The 18,709-nt window shown below is 38.0% G+C and overlaps 2 protein-coding genes across 5 annotated transcripts in view; one reads left to right on the plus strand and one right to left on the minus strand.

Annotated features, from left to right (window-relative positions):
* Positions 1–9,136, plus strand: part of LOC105481837 (salvador family WW domain containing protein 1) — a 35,775-nt gene extending 26,639 nt beyond the window's left edge. Inside the window, exons 4-5 of the mRNA XM_011741618.3 lie at positions 1,338–1,481; positions 7,403–9,136. Coding sequence (XP_011739920.1) covers positions 1,338–1,481; positions 7,403–7,604 — 346 coding nt within the window. The 3' untranslated portion in view covers positions 7,605–9,136. The remainder of the gene's footprint in view (positions 1–1,337; positions 1,482–7,402) is intronic.
* A 963-nt stretch (positions 9,137–10,099) lies between these two features.
* LOC105481840 (atlastin GTPase 1) overlaps positions 10,100–18,709 on the minus strand; it is a 106,977-nt gene continuing 98,367 nt past the window's right edge. For 2 of the 4 annotated variants that reach the window (XM_071100205.1, XM_011741629.3), the window contains exons 13-14: positions 14,265–14,696; positions 10,100–10,544 (exon numbers count right to left, since the gene is read on the minus strand). In XM_071100205.1, the coding sequence (XP_070956306.1) occupies positions 10,434–10,544; positions 14,265–14,696 (543 nt within the window). In that variant the 3' untranslated portion in view covers positions 10,100–10,433. Of the gene's footprint in view, positions 10,545–12,719; positions 12,735–14,264; positions 14,697–18,709 lie in introns of all 4 variants that reach the window. The other 2 variants (XM_011741624.3, XM_071100206.1) reach the window with 2 other exon arrangements.

Raw genomic sequence — 18,709 nt, forward strand, 5'->3', positions numbered from 1 at the left:
GTTTTTCAGTCCTCATGCTTCTCCGATCCTCTTCCCACAAGTAGACCTCAATGTCTATTGTTCCCTTCTTTGTGTCCATGTGTACTCAGTGTTTAGCTCCTACCTATCAACATGTGGTATTTAGTTTTCCTGCATTAATGCACTTAGGATAATGGCCTCCAGTTCCATCAATGTTGCTGTAAAGGACATGCTCTTGTTCTTTTTTATGGCTGGGTAGTATTCCGTGGTGTCTGTGTACCACATTTTCTTTATCCAGCCCACCATTGATTGGCATTTAGGTTGATACCATATCTTTGTTATTGTGAATAGTGCTGCAGTTAACATGTGCGTGCATATTTCTTTATGGTAGAATGATTTCTGTCCCTTTATAGAAATAGTCCCAGTAATGGGACTGCTGGACTGAATGGTAGTTCTAAGTTCTTTGAAAAATCTCCCAATTGCTTTCCACTGTGACTGAACTAATTTATATTCCCACCAGCAGTGTATAAGCATTCACTTTTCTTTGCAACCATACCAGCATCTATTATTTTCTGACTTTTTAATAATAGCCATTCTGACTGATGTGGAATTGTATTTATTTCATTGTGGTTTTGATTTGCATTTCTCTAATAATCAGTGATGATGAGCATTTTTTAATATGCTTGTTGGCCACATATACACATAAATCTTTGTGTTTGAAGGCGAAGACCCCTTTCAGTCTGAAATAGACCCTTTTGGCCTCGTCGAGTTCAGTTATTAACCTTCAGGTGGTTCAGTGCTTTCCTTACACTTTCCCATATAATATGTCCACTTCCCACAGCATACACAGGCTGTTAGAACTAAAGCATTTATTTATTTTTTATCTCTGTGACTTAAAATAGGTTCTAATCAACTCTGACTCCCATATGTTCTCTTGATTTGGCAAAAGTTGAAAAGTTATCTACATTGGATAGAGATATTTCCAACACAATACTCACTGCTGCCTCACTACATATCCCAACCCCCATTTTCAGCCTACAGGAGGAAGGAAACATCCTTTCTTAGAAACTGTCAACCTTTCTGATATGAATTTACAGCTGATAACTATTTCTTGTGGGGATTTGCTATTCTAGTTTTAAGTCTTTGTGTAAAGGTTAAAACTTAGTTCCAGCTTTTTCATATCCTCCTTTGAACCTGTTTTTGAAAAGACTAAATACCAGCCAGAAGAAATGTCTTTAAAATACTTTATCTTTTAGGTGGTATAAGTCAGTTTGGGCAGAAGGTACACTGAAAAATGCCTAAGTATTATTTGTTCTTTATAATTTCTTGTTTAGATTTTAGGACGTTTATCCTAAAGAATGTCACTCCTCTCTTCTTAGTGTACCTCGGTATGATCAACCACCTCCTGTCACATACCAGCCACAGCAAACTGAAAGAAATCAGTCCCTTCTGGTACCTGCAAATCCATATCATACTGCAGAAATTCCTGACTGGCTTCAGGTTTACGCTCGAGCCCCTGTGAAGTAAGTACATTTACAGCACAAATTTGTTTGAGGAGTGAGTGAAGGGCTGAATGGAGTCTCTGGGCTGCTTAATCCAAGTAGTGTGCCATATTTTACTCTTAATAATATTGGGCTTCTAAGTAATACTTCACTTGAATAAAGGATATCATAGTTTATAATGTGTGAAAATCATTAATTAGAAATATTAGTTCTTCAAACATTTATAGAATCTTCATTTCTTTGTGTGCAGACGTCTGCTATAAGGGATACAAGTAAGAAACTTACATTCTCATAGGGGAAGATTAATTTGTAAATAAGTGATACAGTACTTGTGATAAAAGTAAGGACCCGGGCTTGGCACAGTGGCTCACACCTGTGATCCCAGCACTATGGGAGGCTGAGGCAGGAGGATCTCTTAAGTCCAGGAGTTCGAGACCAGCCTAGGCAACGTATCAAGAGCCCCATTTCCACAAAAAACTTTTAAAAATTAGCCAGGCTTTTTGGCATGGATCTGTAGTCCCAAGTACTTGGGAGGCTGAGGTGGGAGGATAGCTTGATCTGAGGAGTTCAAGTTCAGCCTGAGCAACATGGCAGGACTCTGTCTCTACAAAAAAATTTAAAAATTAGCAGCATGCTGTGGTGTATGCCTGTGATCTCAGCTACTTGGGAGGCTAAGGTGGGAGGACCGCTTGAGCCCAGGAGTTTGAGGCTGCCATGAACAATGCTTGTGCCACTGCATTCCAGCCTGGGTGACAGAGAGCGAGACCCTGACTGCCCCCCCACTACTGCCGAAAAGAGGAATGATAGCAGATGGCATTTTCTTTCCTATTTTCGTCTTTTTTTTTTCTCCCTTGATACCACCTGACTTACTACTGTATGTTTGTGTGCTGATTCTAAAGCATACGAAATATCTGCATGCGTTTTTATTTTCCTTAAATCTGGAAGAATATGTGCCCAGCTGTTAGCCTTGGTATTTTTGGGGGTGGATATGGTTGAGAAGAGTTATTCTTTCTATTGTATGTTATTTCTACTCTGTCGTCATGTTTAATAAGAAATAGCATAATAAGCTTTCCTTTTGGGTGGAAGAGATGGTACTTAAATGGAATTCCTGGTTTCTTACAGAAAGAAACAGATTCCTGAAGATTATAGTCTTTTTCAGTTCTGTGGTTCTATAAGCTAACTATAAAACTCAAGAAAACTAGCAAATAGGTTGTAACTCTTCCAAAATGGGCCAGACTGACAACAAGAGAGCAAGTACTATACGTCTTTACTGCTTAAAAACTTAAACAAGAGGTCCAGAAGCCTGCTGCTTTCTAGTTACTTCTAATTAATGTTTCTGAAGAGGATGGAAATGGTTAATATTCTGTGTTTTGTTTGTTTGTTTGTTTTTGAGATGGAGTCTCGCTCTGTTGCCCAGGCTGGAGTGCAGTGGCACGATCTCGGCTCACTGCAAGCTCCGCCTCCTGTGTTCACACCATTCTCCTGCCTCAGCCTCCTGAGTAGCTGGGACTACAGGCGCCTGCCACCACACCTGGCTAATTTTATTCATTTTATTTTATTTTATTTTTTGAGAAATGGTTAACATTCTGTCAACAAAGGGTGAGTGGTTATCTATGAATTAGATAATGAAGAATCAATTATCACAACAAAAAGAGACATTTTTTGCAAAAAAAAAAAAAAAAGTGCCTGTCTCTTTTTTCAGACAATTGAGAATCTGAAATTCTTTAATCCTATCTCTTGCAGTAATTTACCAACACAGTTTTTGCATATACTTCTAAAACCTGATTTAGAAACAGATTGTGTTTTCAATTTTTTTTTAATTTTTGTAAAATTGTGTTCCTGTGTCTGCTCACAAAAGTCTATAATCGTTAGTATAACTGTACTCAAGCTAAACTATAGGATAAAATTTTTAAATTTAGGCCGGGTGTGGTGGCTCACGCCTGTAATCCCAGCACTTTGGGAGGCCAAGGCGGGTGGATGACAAAGGCAGGAGATTGAGACCATCCTGGATAACACAGTGAAACCCTATCTCTACTAACAATACAAAAAATTAGCCAGGTATGATGGCACGCGCCTGTATGTAGTTCCAGCTACACGGGAGGCTGAGGCAGGAGAATTGTTTGAACCCGGGAGGCAGAGGTTGCAGTGAGCCAGGATCACGCCTTTGCACTCCAGCCTGGGTAACAGAGTGAGACTCCACCTCAAAATAAAATAAAATAAAATTTAATATTTGACAGCAAAAACATTGTCAAGAACATACATACTTTCTGTTATTTCTGACACGCACACCAAAACACTAGTTCTCAGCAGTGTGTGGCAGGGGTATTTTTTATTCCAGTGGCTTGGCAATCCTGCAGTATCACCATTGACTCTGCTCTGGATACAGGTGAAAAAGGGAGGAGTGGGCACAGTGTTAGGCGGGTGGGTGCAGGAGACTTAGGCTACATGGCGATACCTGGAGCTGAGGATGGCAGCACTGTTGATCTTGAAGTCAGCATGCAATGTGGACAGGTTGTTTTTGGTAGCATTATAGCAACTGGCTTTTGTATATATGGGTTATTTATAAGTAGTGTTTGAATAGAATACTGCCCTAGGAAAAACAGAGCAAAAGAGATGCTAAAAGCATAGACTACTGGAGTGGTTTACACCCAATTTTCTGAATGATTTACCTGTGTATATACAGTATAAATGACTAAAAGTTAAACTTGTGGAAGCAGATTTCATGGCTAATTAAAAAGGAAAGAATGGGAGTTTATACTTTTCAGAAAAACAGGCACACTTAGGTGATTATAGGCAGAAGGGTAGTAACTATATAGAAGCTACAGAAGAAATAATTTGGAATAGGATTTCCATTCCATGCTTTGCAGTTTTTTTCACATCTGTGCCCTTCTTGGAGTGCACTTTCTTCCCCCAAAAGGATTTTCTCTAATCTCATTTTTTTGCTTCTACCCATGATCGTACTCTTGATGCTGAATGCTGATTGGCAAGTCAGAAACTTGGCCAGGCATGGTGGTGCGCCTGTAATCCGAGCTACTTGAGAGGCTAAGTCAGGATTGCTTGAGCCTAGGGGTTCTGGGCTGTGGTGCACTATGCCAGTCGGATGTCTGTACTCTTTGGCATCAATATGGTGACCTCCCAGGAGCAGGGACCACCAGGTTGCCTAAGGAGGGGCCAACTGGCCCAGGTTGGAAATGGAGCAGGTTAATACTACTGTGCTCATCAGTAGTGGTATTGTGCCTGTGATTAGCCACTGCACTTCAGCCTGGGAAACAGTAGATCTTTATCTCTAAAAAAAAAAAAGAAAAAAAAAAAGGCCACAAAATTGTTTGAAGGGTTGTGTTCTTCCTTTAGACATAACTCAAATACTTATACAGAATATTCGTGTCTTAAAAATAAGTATAATATTTACGTTTATTCTTGTTCTTCGTTTCCCTTGCTAGAAAGTACACAGATGCTAGTTTAGTTTAACATTGTTGTAGTTCACCTGGTATAAATGTAACCATCTTGAATTAGTAGACATTGCTGAATTGCCTCTTAGCTAACTCTGGGAGATTAAGATTTTTTGTTAGGAATTATGAATTTGTTTCCAAGAAACACATAAAATCTTAAGTTATGGGAATGGTTACGTGAATGGTGGACGTTCTAAGACGTTCTAAGGTGGACATTCTAAGGTGGACGTTCTAAGGACCTTATAATTGTTTCTTCATGGAGGCTTATTGAGTATTTCTTACAGTATCACTCTAATTTATGTTCACAAGTAGTTGGAGTTTCCCACTAAAAAGAACAAAGCTTCCTACCAAAGAAATCTGCATCTATTAATAAATTTGCAGCTCTTGCCTGGTGCAGTGGCTCACGCCTGTAATCCCAGCACTTTGGGAGGCTGAGGCAGGTGGATCACTAGGTCAGGAGATCGAGACCATCCTGGCTAACATGGTGAAACCCGTCTCTACTAAAAAATACAAAAAATTAGCCAGGCGTGGTGGCGGGCGCCTGTAGTCCCAGCTACTCGGGAGGCTGAGGCAGGAGAATGGTGTGAACCCAGGAGGCGGAGCTTGCAGTGAGCCAAGATCGCGCCACTGCACTCCAGCCTGGGCAAAAGAGCAAGACTCCATCTCAAACAAAAAATAAAATAAAATAAAAAATCAATTTGCAACTCTCAAGTAACTGAGTAAAATTGGGAGTCCAATGAAATATATATACCTTCCAGTTTTTGCATGTTGTGTTACATTTCTGTTACACATGCTTAAGTTGGACAGAAACGTGTCAAAATGCTAAGTATAGTAGCTCACACAACTGCTCAGTATGTTTTCTGTCTCCCTTTTTTAAAATCTCATTTTAAAATATTAGTCCTTTTGAAAGAATATGGTATAATATCAAAGAACCACTGGGTAGGAAGAACTATAAACGATCATTAAAAATAATACTAGAGTTTGCAATCAGAGCTTCCTATTATGTCTGCTCAGCAGTATGATTTGAGAGGCATAATTTTAGGTATAAGATGCCTTTCCCTAATTCAAGTTCTTTATCTAGTCTTAGTGGATATTAACATTCAAAACCATTACTTTGAAGCATCTTGGTCCATAGTTCTCTTCCTTTCTGAACTTCTAGTCACTAAACACTTTTGCAAGAGGTAAAGAGCCTCTTTAGGTTTTAGTGTTTTTCATCTTTAAAATGAGAATATTAGAGTGCTGTCTTCATCAGATACTGAAATGGAACTATGTAGCCAACTACTAAAGGTACTACTGCTAAGCAGGGATCTACTTACCACTGAAAGACTACTAACAGTCTTCCATGATATGTGTAAACAGAATCTTTTGTGAATCCTTCACCACACTGAAGCCTTCTACGGTCTACTTACTCTTTCATTTTAAAAACAGTTCTTTCCTTCTTTAGTTTTCCTGTTTGTTTTTTTAGATGCTATGTACTCAGCCTCAGGAATACTTAGATCCACGAATGAGGGTTCCTCTTCATTTCTCCTTCTGTTTGGTTCCTTGTTGGCTGTGGTGAATAGCATTCCTCAAAAAGATCCATCAACATGAATGATGCAAATGACCATCCATTTTTGTGCATTATCATTTGCAAGCACAATATGGTCTAAAATATTCTTAAGTTCCTGACAATTAACTTTTGATGAACTTACAATAGCACAAAATATGTTCTTCAGAAATTATAGAACCACTGTAGTTTGAAATCTGTGTTCATGGCTATCCGCTGTTAATATTAGAATAATGGGTAAAGAAATAGGTATTCTTTAACTTACATTGAAATGAAGTAATATTAGCAGTTTTCTCCTTTCCCTAGAAGAATTATATGTAGGACAGGCGTGGTGGGCTTAAGCCTGTAATCCCAGCACGTTGGAGGCTGAGGCCAGCGGATGACAAGGTCAGGAGATTGAGACCATCCTGGCCAACATGGTGAAACTCCATCTCTACTCAAAATACAAACATTAGCTGGGTGTGGTGGCACGTGCCTGTAATCCCAGCTACCCGGGAGGCAGAGGCAGGAGAATTTGCTTGAACCCAGAAAGCGGAGATTGCAGTGAGCCGAGATCACGCCACTGCACTCCAGCCTGGTGACACAGCGAGACTCCGTTTCAAAAAAATAAATAAAAATAAAAAATAAAGAGAATTATGTGTAAACAGCATTTAATAACTCAGATATTTAAAGAACTGTTTTATTTATTTTTAGAAACAGGGTCTTGCTATGTTGCCCAAGCTGGTCTCAAACTCTTGGGCACAAGCAGTCCTCCCACCTCAGCCTCCCAAGTAGCTGGGACTATAGGTGCCACCACTGTGCCCAGCTACTCAGTTCTTTTTAATTAAAACTTATGGTTTGTTTAGTTATCAATAAGGTTGACATTTTAAAAAACAGACTAGTTTCTTGCTAGAAATACATGTTTATGTATGTGTTGTGAACATATATATGATTGTGTTTTAAAACAGATACGACCACATTCTGAAGTGGGAACTCTTTCAGCTGGCTGACCTGGATACGTACCAGGGAATGCTGAAGTTGCTCTTCATGAAAGAATTGGAGCAGATTGTTAAAATGTATGAAGCATACAGACAAGCCCTCCTTACAGAGTTGGAAAACCGAAAGCAGAGACAGCAGTGGTATGCCCAACAACATGGGAAAAATTTTTGAGCTGATTTTTGAAAAATAAAATTTAAGTTTTATAAGAGCTTTAAAATATTTTCACAGATAAAAAATTACAAACAAGTACTTAGGTTAATAAATGCAGCTTCCTTTGTGGAGATTATAAAATTCTAACTTTACATGTATTTTTTATTAGAAATTTTCTTTTATTGAACAAGAAAAATGAGTGTATCATTTTAAGAGCCAATATGACAAACACTTTCAGATGCTGTATATTAGGAACTGCTTTGGTATTCCTGATGGAAGAATGCAGCGGAAATGTCATTATGAACAGATGTTAAATAGGAAATTATCACTTGTTAACTTCTTAATAGCAGTAGTACCTTCTTTAAAAAAAAAAAGAATCTGCAGTATTTAAAAAAAAATGTTTACTGCTCTAGTGTGAAATATTGTCTGGAAAGGGATGGTTTAAATATTACCATGATGCCGTTTAAATATAAAATAGGATTTGGAACCTTATTGTGATAAATATTTATATATGATGTATGTTTGTCTCCCCCTCCAAAGTAAGGAACCCAGCTGGGCGTGGTGGCTCATGCCTGTAATCCCAGCACTTTGGGAGGCTGAGGTGGGTGGATCACTTGAGCTCACGAGTTTAAGACCAGCCTGGGCAACATGGTGAACCCCCATCTCTACAAAAAATACAAGAAAATGAGCCAGGTATGATGATGTGTGCCTCTAGTCCCAGCTACTTGGGAGGCTGAGGTCAGAGGATGGCTTGAACCCGAGACACAGAGGTTGCAGGGTCAAGATCACACCATTTGCACTGCAGCCTGGGAGACAGAACCAGACCTTGTCTCAAAAAATAAAAAAATGAAAACAAAGTAAGGAATCCTTTTAAAGCATGTTGAGAAAGTATTTTTTGGTATGAATGGGTGACGGGCCTTTTAATCTTTCAGGAATACATACAAGCATAAGTACTTAGCCTGTATGGTGAAGGTGTGTGAAACTCCCAAGTTGCTAACATCATCTTCCTTATTTTCAGCCAGGGCTGTTACTGCATTTAGCATGGCTCTGATGAGACAGTGGAGAGTTCCTGACAGCATAGTATACTGCCTTCTGAAAGACTGGGTTAAGCTACCAAAAATGACAATCAGGGATTCAAAAAGAATTTTTGGTCATTAAATCGATTGTATATTATAACTTTTTAATCTTCTAAGTATTTATCACAGGACTTTAACACCATATATTTCCCTGCCAGTTTTTCTCCCCTTTTGGTTTGATAGTTAAAACATTTTTCATAATTAGTGCTGTACATTTGATTGCAAACAATTTGGTGATACTTCTAAACTATAACTGTAAATCTCTAGAATTCTGTGAATTTCAACATTATTTGAAGTGTTCTTCCGTTATATTTACATGTGTTGTAAATATGTAAATATACTTTTAGCTTAGGAAGTCTTCCAGAATACAAACTGCTCCCAGTTACATATCAGTGAGTTTGAATTATTGAAGAAATGTTGACAAAGTTGAGTGTTTGATTTTATATAACAAGCTTATTAAATATATTTTTGTGGAAACTAAGCGTGTGGTTTTTGAGTCCATGTTTTAGACATAGTGCGGTATTTCATTTTTCTGTTCAAAAGGCCATAGACAAAGGAATCAATTTAATTCAAAGGGGTAATGAAAAGGGGTATTGAAAAATGAAAGTATGGCTAGTGGAATTTTATCACTGGGAAAAGATAATTTGCTGAACTTGTGGTCAGATTTTTCTAAGATGTAAGTTTATATATCTTATGAACTCCCACACTCCTCTAACTTAATTGTTCTTTCCTGTCACTTCTTACTTTATATTGCTACTTAATTAAGTTGTACCCATTTCTGTGACAGTCTTTAGAAGTTACTCTGTTTTGGACCTCCTAGATAAATATTACTTTTTTCATTAACACACTTTCCTTCTTCCTCTAAGTCTGTTCAGTGAAACTCCACTAGAGATTTTAGTCATTAAGAACTAGAAGTTACCTAAAGGAATTAGCATGTTTTGTAAAATAGAAACTTAAGTTTGTACTGATGTCAACATTAAATAAAATGCATCTTGAGTCTAAAAAAAGAGATAAACCTTCATCATTCTATATCAGCACCTCTCATTTTCAAATTCAGTAAGCATTTTTTTTTAATCTTAGGAACCAGAGTAAACTTTAATAATAGTTCACATATTAAAAGAATAAACCTATGAAGAATACATTCTTTGTGTACCAAATGAAAAAATATACAATGCAGTGAAACTCACATATACAAAGTGATTTTTTTGTGCATTTTTTATCAAGAGGTTTATATTCTATTAAATCATGTAAAAGCAATAGATAGTTTTTGATAAAGCAACTGAAGGACTCTTAAATGTGCTTAAAAATAAGATTGTGATATATATAAGATGATACAGATTAAATCAAGCCTGCTGAGTTATGATGCTGTGCTTTAACAAATGGCTATGTGAAATAATTTTAACATTTTTTCTGTAGAAATTAAATGAGCATATCCAAACGTGGAATATCACATGGTTTAATGATAACCCAGTAGTAGAATTTAGTAAATTCAAGCAGAACACAGGTACTGTTATCATAAATAGACAAATACTTTATAACAGCATTTTTGAAGAAAAATCAGGAAATTGTACATGTTAACAAAATAGTATAACCATGCATACATACATCTGCTTATTAAACACTGAAGTAAAAGAACTAATCCAGTTTGCAGTCTTCAGAGGTGTTTAGTATTTTACTCTGTTCTGATGGAAGCACTTTGAATGTTTGCATGGAGACATAAAACTGAATATTTAATTGACAATTGGTCATGCACCTGTATTTCTTAAAATTTGGATTACATTTTTTTCTTTTCTGATTGTTCAGTAGATTCCGACTTTGGTGTAGGAAAAGCTTGATGATACAGATGTCTGTGGGTTGCTGCTGCACTGTAAAGCTTGTACAAAGCCTAGAATAAAAGCATCAAGATTATAAAATATTTTATTAAACACACAGATGTAAAATTTTTTTCCTTTTTAGTTTATCATACTGTATAAAATTTAGCATGTTGAATTTGAAATCTTTTTTTATCAATATATAAATTAATACCTTAAAATTCAAAAGTATTTTCAACTCCTCAATGTGTGCATTAACTTAATCCTTTCGTGCGTTGACCTTTGTGGTAAATGTTTTATTCTCAAACTGTGTTTCCTTTTACCTTGCATGCCTCTTGGAGCAGAGAGCTGCTACTCTGCCCCAGGGGTGTGCTGAAAATTTAAATTGTGACTATTAGCAGTTTTAGATGAATTGTAAGACCTCATAACTTCTGATTGGCAGTAACTATTATGCATAGCTAGGCTACTTGCTTTCCTGAGTGGGACCAATTTTATTCTCCATCATTTACTGATACAGCCATGCAGCTCAGCACATATGGTGTCCTTCCCCCAGCACAGTAGGATCCTTCACTTTACATGCTCTTGCCTTGTTTCCATGACTTAGCTAATATCTTACAAACCCTATTCAAAAACATTACCTCAGCAAGCTTTCCTCATTTAAAACTACCTCTTATTGTTCTCTGTGGGCTTTTAATGATGTTTGAATCATAGGAATTTCTGTGTATTGTATATTGCTTTATGTAAGTGTTCATAAATATCTTTGTTTCCTGGCTCCCTCAGCTAGTGTCTAAGAGTTCATCCCCTGCTCTGACTTTCACATACTTGACAGTCAGTTACAAATGACTTGTCTGATTTAGTTCTGGAGTTTGTAAAGAGTCTTTGAATATTTTAAAAAGCTGCATAAAAGCTTGAGATCCTTTAAATAGTAATATGTTCCCAGGAAATTCCATTAATTTTTATCATTTGTGAGTCTGTATACCTTTCTTTTGATTTTCTTGTTTTCTTTTTGAGTTGGAGTCTCACTCTTGTCGCTCAGGCTGGAGTGCAGTGGCGCGATCTTGCCTCACTGCAACCTCTGCCTCCCAGGTTCAAGCTATTCTCTTGCCTCGGCCTCCCTAGTGGCTGGGACTACAGGTGCCCGCCACCATACCTGGCTAATTTTTTGTATTTTTAGTAGAGATAGGGCTTCACCATGTTGGCTAGGCTGGTCTCGAACTCCTGACCTAAAGTGATCTGCCCACCTCAGTCTCCCCAAGTGCTGGAATTACAGGCGTGAGCCACCGCGCCTGGCCTTGATTTTCTTACGGCATTAAGTCTGAATGGTACCATCTTCAGATCTATGAATGTATATTTGTGCAGCATAGTACTGTCTTCCATTATATTCTGATTCTAAGGCATTCAATTCTAATTCTCTTATTTTTTTCTTAAGCTTTGATTTCCAAAGTTGAAATTTGCTTTTGCTTTTTTAATGAGCTTGCTTACTGAATTTTGCATGAAATAACTTCTTATTGACTTGTAAATATTAAGGGGTATTTGATTTGAGGACATAATCCACTTATATGCCACAGTAGAAACTGAGGAAAGAATTATTTCTAGTTATTCAAGATCAGCTTTGCTTCCTGAAGATAATGACTTAAATGATTCCAGAGTGATACTTTTTCTTAATGTAACAGCTGATTCCTTCCTGGATGCCTAGAGTCTTTTCTGAGATATGTAGTGTTGCTGCACATGTGCAATAAGAGAAATGAACACTTACTGTACAGGTCAGGCCTGAGGTCTGCCAAGAGAGTTAGCATACATACTGGCTTGGGCCCTGCTTAAAGTGGTATGTATTACTGTCAGTCAAAAGCTAAAGTTAAAAACAACTTCTAAAGGTTGTAGCTACATTTAAATACCCTCCAGTAGTTACATTTCCTCAAGTTTCATAACTGCTTGCTTTACTCTGCAGTAGAGCAGAGTCCACCTTTTCAGAGCTTAAGAATTTTGAAATTGTCTACACATTCATGGAACAAATACTCATGATATTCAATTTTGTGTGTGTGTAGATCAAATCATACATGATGTCTAGAATAAGTTAAATATTTTAAGACCATGTTAAAAATTCACAATTACAAATTTAAATGTTAGAAGTCACCAAAGATTGTTCTAATCTACACAAAGACATCCTTTAATGGCTGGTCAGTTTATAAAATAAGAATATCATAATGTTTACAAATATATAACTCTGAATTTTAAAAAATTTAACTTACCTCATTTGTACTTCCCTGCGGCAAAGGCAGATTAAAAAGAAAAAAGAAAAGTATATATCCTGCTTTATTAACAGCATTATAATATTCAACTTTGCTTACAGTATTAATTTGTGAGCATTTAAGAACAGAAGAGATACTCCTGCAGATTTTTCAGTTTAGATTACATATTTTATCAGAATCTTTGAAGAACTCAATTCTGTATTCCTCATAGGTTTTAGCATAACATATCTAGGAGGGTTTTGACATTGACCTCAAGTAACCCCTCTTAAATCTTACAGTTGAGACACTATTTGAGACAGTGGCTCAGAGGATCCAGTTTTTAATTCATTTCCCATTGTGCTACCATTCGTTTATCTCAACTAGATCCTTCAAAGGGCATGTTACAATTATGTTATAAAGTATATATAAGTATGTTTTGTTTTGTTTTGTTTTGTTTTTGAGACAGAGTTTCCCTCTTGCCCAGGCTAGAGTGCTATGGCAAGATCTTGGCTCAACGCAACCTCCGCCTCCTGGGTTCAAGCGATTCTCCTGCCTCAGCCTCCCTAGTAGCTGGGATTACAGGCATGCGCCACTATGACTGGCTAGTTTTGTATTTGTAGTAGAGACGGGGTTTCTCCATGTTGGCCAGGCTGGTCTTGAACTCCCGACCTCAGGTGATCCACCCAACTTGGCCTCCCAAAGTGCTGAGATTACAGGCATGAGCCACCGCACCCAGCCATAAGTATGTTCTTAATGCTGGAAGAACTGTAGCTATTACCTGCTGCCTACAGGTACAGAGACAATCGGAAGTAATCTGATACTGCTTTCAGAAGTTTTTAACTAAAGAGAATGAGATGACAACTTACGATAGTGGTTCATATAGCTCCTAAAAAAGCTAATGCTAATCAAATCATAGGTTGTGAATATGAGATAATGTTAATGCAAGTCATAATTAGCTAAATAAAAGCTGTTTTCTCTTACAACTTATAATAGATTTAACATTTTTAGAATAATAAAAAGTAGGCTGGGTGGCTCACGCCTGTAATCCAAACACTTTGGGAGGCTGAGACGGGCAGATTGCTTGAGGTCAGGAGTTTGAGACCAGGCTGGCCAACATGGTGAAACCCCGTTTCTACAAAAAATACAAAAACCTAACCGGGAATGGTGGTGTGCACCTGTAGTCCCATCTACTCCAGAGGCTGAGGCACAAGAATTGCTTGAGCTGGGGAGGTGGAGGTTGCAGTGAGCTGAGATCATGCTACTGCACTCCAGCCTAGACAACAGAGCAAGACTGTCCCCACCCCCCAGAAAAAGAAAAAAATATGTATATACTACTAAATTGATGTATTTTTTTAAATGCTGAAGTGTTAACTGGAAAATAGGACTTCACATTTTACACAGTATTATATAGCTAGTTGTTCGTATCTGGGCAGGTCATAACATTCTTGATGACTGGGGCCCAATTCATGTTGATCTGTGTTATTTCCAACATCTAATGCAGTGGCTGGCACACGGATGACATTCAAATGTGTGCTGAAGTTAGTTGTGAATTAAAAGTGTTCTTACCTGGTCCCACAGAGCCGCAGCCACCTGGTCTATTACAGCTCCTAGCTCTCGGTATTCTCCAGAGTACCGGATATATGCCCAGGTGCACAGGGTGATAAGGGTCAGTCCCATTATCATATTGCATAGGCTAGCTATGATGTCCAAACCGATGAATCCAGTCACACCAGCAATCACATACGTGATAAAGATGACTACAAACAGTGTGGCTGGGGTACGAGCTGCATGGAAGATATTTTTGCTATCATTGTGCTTGATATATTGGATGTAAAGTTCATCTATTTCACTCTCCAACTGCTGCAGGTAACGCCGGCTAAATTCTTCCCCACCCATCTTCTTCACCCCTCGGAATAGCTTCACAGATTCTTCCTTAAGTTGCAGGTGTTTGCTCTGCAAGTCATTTGGGGCCAGAAATGGTTTGTCACCACCACAAATCTGTATCAGGCAGAGAAGTATTCGTTTATGCAATGTAGAGTAAAATTGGCAACTGTATCAAAATTTTTCACTTAGCTAGTTGAGTTTGTTAGAATACATGAATAATCAGGAGCCTGCATATATGTTTTTTCAGCCCACATCTTTCCACCCTCTATCCATGAGGCATGACTGTAAATGGGACTGGTATTCTATAGGTGGCTTAAAGTCATTTTACATTTTTCTCTCTTTGCTGTGGAAAATAATATTCATCACTTCAAGTCCTTCAAGATGAAAAGACATGTGTGACACAACATGAAGTACAAAATTGAGTTCATTCACAGAATGAATCCAAATCTAAGAAAACTACATATATCCAAATTCTAGGAAATCTTCACCAAAGTCATTTTAACCAATGAAGTTTAATAAACAATGATCAATGCTATAAAGCTCTCAAAGTAAACTGCGAAATACATTCTTTAGCAGTTTTACTGATTTTTGTTTGAATGGAGCCCATTGAGTATTTTCTTCCAGAAACTAAGTAGGAGTATATTAAATGTTCTTGAATCACATTTTCAAGTTTTTGAAAAGTTACAAGGGTGATCTCAGTTAACCATACCATTCTTCACTTTGGTTATAGCCATGCCTCAGAGATAATACGTGTTTGGTTCCAGACCACTGTAATAAAGTGAATCACATGATTTTTTTATTTCCTGATGCATATAAAAGTTATGTTTATAATTATATAGCAGTCTATTAAAGTGTGCAATAGCATGTCTAAAAACCATGTACATAATTTAAAACACTTAATTGCAAAAAAATGCTAAGGATCATCTGAGGCTTCAGCACATCAATCTGCTGGTGGAGGCTCTCGCCTGGATGTCGATGGCTGCTGACTGATCAGGGTGGTGTTGCTGAAGGTTGAGGTGGCTGTGGCAATTTCTTAAAATACGACAACAGTAAAGTTTGCCATATTGATAGACTTCCTTTCATGAAAGATTTCTCTGTAGCCTGGAATGCTGTTTGACAGCATATTACTCACAGCAGAACTTCTTTAAAAATTGGAGTCAATCCTCTCAAACCCTGTCAATGCTTTATCAACTAACTTTATTTAATATTTTAAAGCCCTGGAAAAGGCAGGGGGAAGGGAATGAAGAGAGGTTGATTAATGGGTACAAATATACAGTTAGAAGAAGTAAGACAGTGTTCAATAGCTCAGTAGGGTGACTGTAAATAACAATATTGTACATTCAAAATAGCCAGAAGAGAATAATTCAAATGTTCCTAGCATAAAGAAATGTTTAAGGTGATAAATATCCCACTTACCCTGATTTGATCTTTACATATGGATGTATCAATTTATCATATGTATTCCAAAAATATGTACATCTATTGTGTATCAATAAAAAATATTCTAAACCCTTTGTTGTCATTTCAACACTGTTCACAGCATCTTCACTAGGAGTAGATTCCATCTCCAGAAACCACTGTCTTTGCTTATCCATAGGAAGCAACTCCTTATCCGTGAAATGAGATTACACAATTGAGTCACATCTTCAGGCTCCACTTTTAAGTTCTCTTGCTGTTTCCACCACACCTGCACTTCCTTCCTCCACTGAAGTCTTGAACCCCCTCAAAGTCATCCAGAAGAGTTGGTATCAACTTTTTCCACATTCTTGTTGATGCTGATACTTTTGCCTCCTATAAACCACAGATTCTCTTCATGGCATCTAGAATGGTGAATCTTTCCTGGAAGGTTTTCAATGTACAAAGCCCAGATCTATCAGAAGAATCACTATCTATGACAGCTATAGCCTTACAAAATGTATTTCTTATTAACATTTGAAAAATCAAAATTACTCCTTGATCCCTGGGCTGCAGAATGGATATTATGTTAGCAGGCATTGAAAACCTCAATTTCCTTAAATACATCTCCATCAGCGCTCTTTGGTGAACAAGTTCATGCCAATGAGCAGTAATATTTTGAAAGGAATCTTTTTCTTAGTAGGTCTCAATAGTGGGCTTAAAATATTCAGTAATCCATGGTGTAAACAGCTGTACTGTTACGTAGGCTTTGTTGTTCCATTAATAGAGCACAAGCAAGAGTAGATTTAGCATGATCCTTAAGAGCCCTAGAATTTGGGGAATGGTAAATGAACACTGTGTTCAACTTAAAGTCACCAGCTACAAGAAAAGCAGCCTGTTCTTCCAAGCTTTGCAGCCAGGCATTGACTTCTCCTCTCTAGCTGGGAAAGTCCTGGAAGGCATCTTCCAATAGAAGACTATTTCATCTACATTGAAAATCTCTGTTTGGTGTGGCCACCGTCATCAATGATTTCAGGTAGATCTTCTGGATAACTTGCTGTAGCTTCTACATCAAGATTTGCTACTTCACCTTGCACTTTATGTTACGGAGATGGCTTCTTAAATCTCATGAACCAAAAACCTCTGCTAGCTTCCAACTTTATTCTGCATCTTTACCAACTCTTTCAGCATTCATAGAATTGAACAGAGTTAGGGGCCTTGCTCTGGATTAGGCTTTGGCTTAAGGGCATGTTGTGGCTGGTTTGATTTTCTATCCAAACTAAAGCTTTCTCTGTGTCAGCAAAAAAAGCTGTTTCACTTTTTTATAATCTGTGTGTTCACTGGAGTAGCTTTTTTTTTTTTTTTAGACAGAGTCTTAGTCACCCAGGCTGGAGTACAGTGGCGTAATCTTGGCTCACTGCAACCTCTGCCTCCTGAGTTCAAGCGATTCTCCTGCCTCAGCCTCCCGAGTAACTGGGACTACGGGCGTGTGCCACCATGCCTGGCTGATTTTTGTATTTTTAGTAGAGACAGGGTTTCACCATGTTGGCCAGGCTGGTCTCAAACTCCTGACCTCAAGTGATCCACCTGCCTCAGCCTCCCAAAGTGCTGGGATTACAGGTGTAAAACCCTCCCAAATTGCTGGGATTACAGGTATAAGTCACTGTACCCAGCCTGGAGTAGCATTTTTAATTTCCTTTAAGAACTTCTCCTTTGCATCCACAGCCTGGCTAACTATTTGGTGCAAAGGCCTAGCTTTTGGCCTATGTCAGCTTTTCATATGCTTTCTTCACTAAGCTTAGTCATTTCTAGCTTTTGATTTAAAGTGAGATGTGTCTCTTTGAACTTCAACACTTAGAGGCCATTGTAGGGTTATTAATTGGCCTAATTTCAATATTATTGTGCTTCAGGTAAAAGAGGACTGCAGAGAGGGAGGGATGGAGGAACTGCTGGTTGATAGAGCAGTCAGAAAACACATTTATCGATTAAGTTCAGCATCTTATAACAGCACAGTTAATGGCACTCCGAAACAATTACAATTACAATAGTAACATCAGCAATCGCTGATCACAGGTTGCCGTAACAGATATAGTAATCATGAAAAAGTTTGAAAAATTGTGAGAGTTACCAAAATGTGACACAGACATACACATGCTGTTGGAGAAAGGGTGTCAACAGACTTGTTCCACATAGGAGTGCTGGCAACATCCAATTTGTAAAAAGTGCAAGAAAGTGAAGCTCAATAAAATGAGGTATACCTGCATTTGAGATTTAACTATTACGGAGAATTCTTTCATTCTGATTGTCCTTATGTCATAAACAATGCCACTCCATATACTACATTTTCATTGATTCTAAGACTTCAATTTTGGATGCAATTTTAATTTCATAACGTTTTTTGAGACAGAGTCTTGCTCTGTTGCCCAGGCTGGAGTGCAGTGGCACAATCTCGGCTCACTGCAACCTCTACTTCCCTTGTTCAAGCAATTACCCTGCCTCAACCTCCCAAGTAGCTGGGATTACAGGCACACGCCACCATGCCTGGCTAATTTTTTTTGTATTTTTAGTAGAGACAGGGTTTCACCATGTTGGCCAGACTGGTCTCGAACTCCTGACCTCAGGCAATCCATGTACCTCGGCCTCCCAAAGTGTTGGGATTACAGGCGTGAGCCACCGCACCCAACCTAATTTCATAACATTTTCAAGAGAAAATATCTATCACAGTAGTACAT

Source organism: Macaca nemestrina, chromosome 7, assembly GCF_043159975.1.
Source record: "Macaca nemestrina isolate mMacNem1 chromosome 7, mMacNem.hap1, whole genome shotgun sequence".
NCBI classification, from domain to species: Eukaryota; Metazoa; Chordata; class Mammalia; order Primates; family Cercopithecidae; genus Macaca; species Macaca nemestrina.